Raw genomic sequence first — 9,282 nt, 5'->3', positions numbered from 1 at the left:
TCTTTGTTCATTGTTAGTTTTATTTATCCATCCCTCCATCGCTTTACCACATTACTTTTACAGCAGGTTGGCCCTTTGAGATGCATGCAGTAGAACAGTTTTCAGTGGGTCTTCTTAAAGATTATAACTAATCAGTTAGAGATCTTTTTCAGAACAAATCTTGACACACTCGGGTCCTCCATGGGACTTTTTTTTCTCTTTTTTTACTTTAAGCAGAAAAAAACTCCAGGCATCATGAGTTTTCAGTCTGCTGCAGTACCTGTGTTCATTGAGTGGTGTAAGGTGACAGATTTACTGCACTGTGGGAAAATTCATTATGAAAATGGAAAAGTTGAGGCCAGAGTGTAAAGCCAACATCTCATTATCAACCACAGGGTTTTTATATTGATCATACTGAGCATGCTACAACAGCACCCCTCCCACTGAGGCATCCAACTACTTAATCTAGAAAACTGAGGTTGTGAATCTCACACACCAGCCTTTAAGACTGTAATAGAGAGATGAGGGAGACAAGGTCAAGAAGTTAATGTAGTATATTTCTTAAGTAGTGCAGTTTGACAGGGTTCTTTTTTTTTTTTAATTCTCAGCCTGAAAAAGTTAGGATATGTGATTAGTAAATCACACACATTCATACAAATTAAAGGCTCATTCCAGCAAGTTCCTATTGGACATGCGAGAGACAAATGGCCTGACTTTTAGTCCCTAGTATGGTTTTAAAAAAAAATGGGCTCCAAAAATGCTGGATGGTATACTTCCCATAATGCAGCTCAAAAGTATCTGTCTGGTAAATGCCCTCATCTCAGGCTGTGTCGTACTCTCCGTGACTAGTATATTGGCTTTGACATGTTAATTTGGTGGACTGCCCCTTTAATGTTCAGTGTCCTTGACAAACTACTGATCTGTAATCGGTTATTTAGTCAAATGAAAAACCCTCTGTGACCACCCACTGCAGGATTTTAACAAAGAAGCATTACTTAAGATCAGGGACTTTGTGTACAAAAACAAAATCCACCCCCCAAAAAATGCTTTTGAACACCAACTGCAGTATGTCAGAAACTACTATAAAACAATGTAGTTGTGTGTGGCCCTGTAAAAGCTGAAAACGAGTGCTTGTTTTCCTCTTTTCCAATAAACAAAACATTTCTGTTATCCGTGGGTTCATGCTCATAAAAAGAGAGCTAACTCTTGCTTTTGTGATTAATGAGACTTGACCATGGAAATAAAAACTTGAATTCTAATTTCAATTTTCACCTCAAGTTATTTACTCGGATCACTCACAACTGTAAAAAGATAATCACATGATGAATGATGATCTCTGACCTTTGGGACTGCATCATATATCCACTGTAGAGCATTTAAAAATGGTTCAACTTAAAAACACAAGTTCCTGTGCTGCCTTAAAAATGTGAGTTAAATAAACTTTGGTTGAATCAGTGGGTCAAAATCATCCTGTGAGTTTAGAAAATGAAAAACCAACTCATTAACTGGTTCTATAAACAAGATTTTGAACAATACAGCAGCTATTTTCAATGTATAGTGGAGTAATGGCGTCCTGAGCAGAGAATGAACTCACACCCCCTCTGTGTGTGTTGTAATTTGAGTTTCTCTATTCATTATTTTTGGTGACTGGTAGCATCTGCATGTTAGCGTATGTACACGAGTCTCTCCTGTTAAACTGTTGGTCCTCCCCATGTCTATGAACACCCAGGCACCGCCCACAGGTGAGATAGCACAGTGCAGTACTCAGGGTTCAGGTGAAAGCAACCTCCCAGAATTTCCTCCATGACTGAAGAAACTATTTTTTGAGCTAAAAAGGCCTCTTACAAAGATTGAGATAAGACCAGAGCACAGGCAGATTGGCTGACCATGGGGAATACTGGTTTACATCACAGTCATTTGGTGGACCCCAGAACATCCAAAAAGTTTTTACCAGCTCTGTCAGTGTCATGAGTGTGCCCCATCCCACTGGATAAGTCCAAGACTGAATTTCTTTTCCAATCTGACCATGGAGCCAGGCTTTACCAAGAGGAGAACCCTACAAGCTGCTAAAGAGCTCCAACTCGACCCTGAACTGGCTTTTCTTCTTGTGGACATGTAAGTAACTTCATGGCTACATAATGTTACATGTCTGTTTTTCATTAATGAAGGCTACAGAAGCGGTTGTGACATTAGCTAATTTGCTGTTAACATTATTATGAATTTATGTTGCTATAGCTAGCTGGCTTACTGCGAGCATTGCTGTAGCATATCACAGCAATGCTAGCTTGGGCTATTTGTTTACTTGGATTGTTTATTGTTGGCCTTTGTGTACATAGTGTAACTTTACTTAGTTGTGCTTTTTGTTATGTGTTTAGTGGCTGCTTTCACTGTCTTTGTAGCACCTTGCTAACTGAGGACGTGAATGGGGAGTTCTGGCCAAAGGGAGGCCGGTCACCAAGCATTTGTTTTGGTCTGAGATGCTTGTGGTCTAGTGCTACATCTAGTGGCAGTGATGATCTTTTTTACAGAACCTTTATGTGAACTCTCAGCAGTTCATTCAAAAAGTTAATTTATTCAAATCAAATTTATTCAGATTTTTCTGAGGTAGTCTGAAAATAAAAATACTGTACCTTTTAAATCTGACATTAAACCATTTGATGAGCTTATAAAATATATTTCTGAAAATTAATTAGTGGAATTTTAAATGCAGGACTTTTACTTGAAATGGAGTATTGGAGTATTTTACACTGTTGTATTGTTACTTTCAGTTGAGTGAAGGCTCTGAGTACTTGACTGACCTTCACTGCTGCTTAAACCAACCTTCATCATTCAGACTCCATCAGCATGATTCTGCTGTTTTTCGGACTGAACATCTCCCTTGTGGTAAAACTGCCTGTTATCACTGGAACACAGCTAATCTCATGGCAAAGCTGATGAGGATTTTCTCCACCAGCACCAGCACCACCACCACCACCACTTCTTCCTCCCACTCTTTCTCCTCTGTCTTCCCCCAAGCACAGCCTCCTCCCTTTCGCTCTTCTTGGAAGTCTGGCTCCAAGGAGAGGTTTTAGATGATGAGACTCTAAATGAGGAGGTTGCAGAGCTCCTCCGCTGCACTGCACAGTGTGTGTGTGTGTGTGTAAGAGAAGCCAGGAAACAGAAAGAGGACGTGCGTGTATGAAGGTGGAGGTGGTGTTGGAGGGTTGGAGTGTCTGTGTGTGTGTGCGAGTGTCGTCAGCTATCGTCGTCACTGTGACTCAGAGACAAAAAAGAGCAGAGAGCCCTCCCCTTCTCCCCTTCTCTCTCCCTCAACCTCCTCACCATCAGCCAGTCATTCTCCCTCCGCACAGCTGAGGCTCAACATCCCAAGAGCCTCCTCCTCCTCCTTTCTCTCTCTCTCTCTCTCACACACACACACACACACACACAGTTGCTCACACACCTCTCAGTTACTGCTGAGCCCAGTCAGCACGAGCACCAGCTCTGAGGAAAGGAGAAAGATACACACAACAAAAAAAGAAAGGGAAGAAAGCAGACTTAAGAGGATCAGGATGAGGACGAGTATGTGCAGTGTGCCGGCGGTTCCCTGCTGCCGTCCCACACAGACTGTACGGTGCTTCACATCCCCTCTGCTTCTCCTCCTCCTCCTCCTGCTCCTGAGCAGCTGCAGCAGCAGCAGCATCGGGGCTGTCCCTTCCCCGTTCCAGCTGGCCCCGGACACCCCGGCCCCGGCTGAGCCCACCCCGACCCAGGCCACACCTCGCCCAGACCCCTGCGAAGGCAGACCCTGCCTCAACGGGGGCTTCTGCCTGGCTCTCCCTTCCGCTGGCAGGCCAGAGGACACCTGGGAGTACACCTGTACATGCAGCCAGGGCTTCACGGGACGGAACTGTGAGGTATGAACACATTTAGTTTTTAATGGTATCTACCTGTATGAACACAGGGTTAATACTCAGCTCGTCTGTGTATGTGTCTGATCTTATTGCGTAGCTTTTGGGAGGTATTGCACAGATAGTAAGAGTTAGTAGATGTAAGGGTTTTGTGTGTGTGCGCGTGTGTGTGTGTGTGTGTGTGTGTGTGTGTGTGTGTGTGTGTGTGTGTGTGTGTGTGTGAGAGAGAGAGAGAGAGAGAGATCAGTTTGTTCTTTAGGCTTCTTTAGACAGAAATTACTTCTTTAGACAGAAATTACATAATGCAGAGAAAACAGGCTTCTGGTCCATGTGTTAATTACCTTATAAAGCAAATAATCTATTTTTATTTTGATGGAATTGTTTCAGTTTTGTGTGTGGTGTTTCTTGTTTTGTATTTTGCATTTTAGAGTCTTTTGGAGCCATTATCATTATTGTCTTGTTTTAAACATTACAACTACTAGCTGTCATCTCTCTGCTGAAACCACAGAGCGTTCACCTTGACGATGTGTGAGATAAACCCGCATCATAAGAGTGTTTTGATTTGCATGCGTGCCGTACAGTAGCTAGATGACGGTATGTGAGAGTGCGCTCTCGCTCTCTGCTGTTCGCGGATGGTTTTTTAATGGGAGCATGTGCTGTCACTGAGACACAGAGACGGATGCTGCGTTGCTGTGGCAACAGGAGGAAAGGAGTGAGATGCTTGTGGAAACCGTAGATGCATGTGTGTTTGTGTGAGGCAGTATATGTAGGCTATATGTGCTATATGTTTGTGTGTCAGGTGTGAGTTGTTGAGTATTTTGAACATATTCTCTCTGCAAACCAAAAGTAGTGCAGTTACAGAGGATCCTGTGGTAATGTTGAATCTACTAACATCTGGGCCACTGATTATCAGGTGAAAATAAGATAATCTCCACTTTTCCATTCATTAACTGGAACATCTAGACAGCAGGTTCCACAGCATCTCATATGACCATGTGCATAAAGCTAGTTCTTTAGCAATGAACATTTTTGTTTGATGGAAGTTTGCAAGACGTAAAATTCACTGCAGATTTTTCTTTTTCCCCCTGTTTTAATTCTGCTCCTTCATGTGCGTCTGTACCAGTATCATGTAGATGCCAAATTTCCAACAGAGTCCCTGGAAAAATACATGAGTATTATGGCTGATATTAAAATGATTTGTCAACAAAGATAATTTCTAGTAGAGATAAACCACTGTCACGTTGTATTATGTGTCCCTGAAGTTGACCTACACAGCTTTGTTCATCCTGCTGCTTCCTGTTTTTACACTAGTGCCAATTCAAGGACATTTAACGTCCTGAAAGAGCCCTCTTTTGTTTTGATTTAGCACTTCATTGATCTCCACATAAACCATTTGAGCTTTACAATGAATAGACTGTGGCTGTGCTTTAGTAGCAATAGGCTCAATAGGCAGCTAGGCCTGTGAGTCATGCTGAGGTGAGAGAGAGCATCCGCACGCAGCAGCAGAGGATAAATGAGTCTGCTGCAGCATCACGCAGGGAAACGGCAAGGTGACTGGGTAAACTTTGGCAGGATCACCAACAGGTGGCAGCCATACACCCCCTCCTTTTGTTTACATGTGCATACGCATGCATTGTACATTTGTTTATCTTGTGAATGCATATGGGAGGAATATACAGGTGAACATGCTGGTGGTGTGCAGTCAGGATTGAAGCTATTTAGTGGAGCATTTAGCCAGGGGCCTGATCACTGTCTCCTTGGCTGTCCTGGTTTCATCTCTCAGAATAGAAAGCAGCTGCAGTTTGTTACCTCTGCAGCCTGCTTCACTGCGCTCAGCTCCACACAAACCACAGAGGACAATGTTGTCACACAGCCTGAATTGAGGGCTGGACAACACGTGCACAGGGGGAGAATTTTCACTCATATTTTTCACACTAAGAACAGGAAAAAAAAACACCCCTCCTTGAGCACAGAGCCCACAGTTCTCTTGTGCTGTAAAATCCTGAGACATCAACATCCACTTCAGCTTTATCCCTCTTATGCGCCAAAGCTCAGGTCTGGCACGGGCTCTGGGCCGGGCCTGAGGGGGATCATTGATTTTTGCCTCGCTTCTCTCTCGCTGGATGTTTCTTCTCCATGGAAACTGGAGCAGCAGTCAATTGAGATTTGGTAAATGACCTGATTGGCTGAGCATGGTGCTGGTTTCCATCCCCTGTCCTGTGCATGCGTCACAACGCAGATGGTCCAGTGAGAGGAGAGGAGGAGAGATTGAAGAAAGAGATGGAGGGAAAGGAAAAGCAAGAGGAGAAAAGAGTTAGGGAAAGAGAGAAGGAGGAATTAAACAGGAGAGAGTCGATGACAAAAAGGCAAGAGGAGAGCAAGCAGAAGAAAACTATGAATCATTTCTTAAGGAGAGTAAAGCCTTGGTTTTGGAGCTTAGTGAGGAAATGCTTTCATAAACGAGTGGCATATACTCACCATCCTCTCTCTCTCTTTCTCTCTCACGCTCACTCCTTTTATCTCACATTCTTTGTCAAACCTGGGGTGCGTTTCACAAAGGGGGATTAGAGCAAAAACTGAGCTGAATCTGTAAAACTACTAGGTTTAGGATTAAAACTTGGTCATACCTGTTGATTTCTGGATGTTTTGCAACATTTCAAAAATAATCTGGCTAAATTGCTAATCCTGCTTTGTGGCTTTTCTCCCCTCACTGTTTTTTAAAAAACTGCAGGAATCAAAGCAGCCTAATGCAAACCACAGCAGCAGGCACCAGGGGAGAACAAATACACTCTACTTGTTAAACTAGCGGCGTTTTAATAACAGCCTGCACCTTTTCTGGACGGCAGCTTGTAAGCTGTCCTGCTGGAATTCAGTGCCACTGGCCTTTCTGTGAGTTATTGGCTTCTCATGCTCCAGCTTATTCATTATTGAAAGGCCTGTTGTGCGCCCTGATGGATTTGGTAACTTGCTCTACGACACAATAGGGCTGTAGCAGTGCAAATCAGCCATCCGGCATGAGGCAAGTCCAGGGAGCTCTTGCTGGGTTGCGCAGCCATTCAGTTATATGAAAGCAGTGGATCATAGCAGAATTTGCAGTCTGAACTTTAAAGCCCTGGCATTATGAACACAGAATGTATTTTTTATTTTACTGTTATTCAGAGAAGGGATGTAGGACTGAGGGTGATGAAAGAGGTGATATATCTGAGGTAACACGGAAGTAGTTTAGCTGCCCTACTTGTATAAGCTCACACAGGGCACGTCAGAGCTGAGATGGAATGAACATTTGATGATCCTTGCTATGATGATTTTTTTTTAAAAATCTCAGCTGAGAGTTTTGCTCATCACTGTTCCTTCTCTCAACACCTACAGCAGCTTTCTCACTCCTCTCAGTTCCTCAGTCTCACTGTTTTATAAGCATTGTTTTAAGACCTCAGGCTTGTTACTGTTCCCTTTTTTTACTCCGTGCAAAAGCATATTAAAGGATTAGTTTGATATTTTTGGAAATATGCTCATTTCATTCATGTTCTTGCCAAGAGTTAGTTGAGAAGATCGATCCCACTCTCATACAGTATAAGCCGGTTAGCGTAGCATCGTATAAAGACTTGAAATGGGTGGAAACAGCTAGCCTGTCTCTGTCCAAAGTTTAAATAAAATCTGTTCAAAAAGTTTAAAAAATCAGCCTACCAGCACGTCTAAAGCTCACTAACAGTTTAGTGAGCTTCAGAGGTACGGTTAGGCAGACTTTGTTACCTTTGGTAATAGCCAAGGTAGGTTTTGCCACCTGTTTCCAGTCTTTATACTATGCTAAGCTAACTCCCTGCTGGTGGTAGCTTTATATTACCTGTACAGACATGAGAGTGGTATCAATTTTCTCATGTAACTCTTGGCAAGAAAATGGATAAGTGTTTTTCCCAAAACATCGACCCATTTCTTTAACCTCTGTGCGTTATTTGTGACATGTATTTGTGTTTATATATATTAATGTCTCTATAAGAAGATAGATGTTGAATCTTTAGGTTTATTAAATCTGGATGAAACAGTAGTATGTTGATATGATGTACCGCTCCCAGTATCAAAGAACCAGAAGCACTTAATTCTTGAAATAACTTGATTTACATTGGAAACAACTTAAATGATCTCATACATGGCGGATGTTTTATTTTCACATGACTCAGTAACAGACTAAAGATGTTAATTAGATGTTAAGATGGGAGCGGAGTGATAAACTTGCTATTTACACCATAGATCATTTCACCTGCAATCCTGCCAATTTAAAAAAGCGCTGAGCACAAAGTGACATTCATTTGTTAATGACAGATTTTTTTTTTTCCACTTGGGCTGGCAACTCTCCCACACACAGTTTGTTGCAATAAAAATTATCTTCCTGACAGAACTCAGGGAAAGTAAACAAAGCCAAGTCCTGATGCGGTTTTATCTTAATTGTGAGGAAGGGGAGTCTCTGTATGTGTGTGTGTGGCGGTCAGCTCTTGTCTCCCAGGGCCATTCACTTCGCTGCTACAGATTCAGCCTGAGCTGCATCCAATTAAGCAGAGCTCAAAGCTCATCACCAGCCTTTGGTCTCTTTGATACCCTGGCTTGTTAGTCAGAGGAAAGATAGAAGCCACGCAGAATATACTTCTATATACAGGGTGTATGTATATATATATATATATATATATATATATATGATGTGTGTGTGTGTGTGTGTGTCCATGGACTCTCTTGTCCTCTTGCTGAAGAGGCACTTCTTTTTATTGCTCTATTTACTGAAACAAGTCAGTGAATTGTGTCATTTGTTCAGAAGATCCTCCATATGGCCTTTTCTGGTGTGTTACGAAGTAATTATGAAATCAAGTAGGGCTGCAGCTATTGAATATTGCCATTATTGATTAATCTTATTCAAAAATATTTAATTTAAAATAACATAAAACAGAAAAAAGTATCAAATCATCACATTTGAAACACTGGAACCAGAGAATTTTTGAAATGTTTGCTGGATAAATGACAATTAATTCATTATCAGAAAATTAATCAGCAACAACTCTATCAATCGATCAATTGTTTTAGCTCTAAAATCAAGACACCATATTAAAAGATGCCTGTGGCTCTGTTCCTTATGCATTTTGGGAACTCTCTCATCGCTGTCTGTTTCATCTTCTCCCGACTTAAAAGCAGAAACTAAAATCTGCAGAAGTCTGTGGTCAAGACTGTGAGGAGATGGACCAGCGAGGCAAAGCTGAAACTATAGGCCTGCTTTGACTGCACTGATTGGAGTGTTTTTGAAGCTGTAACTACTGACTTGGATGAACTCACTGACACTATGACAGCGCACATCAGGTTTTGTGTAAGATTTTCTCCACTTCCAGCAACAACAAGCCCCGGTTTACAGCTAAACTCAGGCAGCTCCAACAGG

General features: G+C 42.1%; 1 protein-coding gene across 1 annotated transcript in view; it reads left to right on the top strand.

The window, feature by feature from the left end:
• The first annotated feature begins 3,297 nt into the window (after positions 1 to 3,297).
• Positions 3,298 to 9,282, top strand: part of dner (delta/notch-like EGF repeat containing) — a 53,287-nt gene continuing 47,302 nt past the window's right edge. Inside the window, exon 1 of the mRNA XM_023399744.1 lies at positions 3,298 to 3,875. Coding sequence (XP_023255512.1) covers positions 3,531 to 3,875 — 345 coding nt within the window. The 5' untranslated portion in view covers positions 3,298 to 3,530. The remainder of the gene's footprint in view (positions 3,876 to 9,282) is intronic.

Source organism: Seriola lalandi, unplaced genomic scaffold, assembly GCF_002814215.2.
Source record: "Seriola lalandi dorsalis isolate HSWRI2012SDOR001 ecotype SW California unplaced genomic scaffold, Sedor1 jcf7180002052117, whole genome shotgun sequence".
In the NCBI taxonomy this organism is placed as follows: Eukaryota; Metazoa; Chordata; class Actinopteri; order Carangiformes; family Carangidae; genus Seriola; species Seriola lalandi.
Note: the sequence above shows the minus strand (reverse complement) of the source record. Positions and strands in the feature narration are given on the sequence as shown.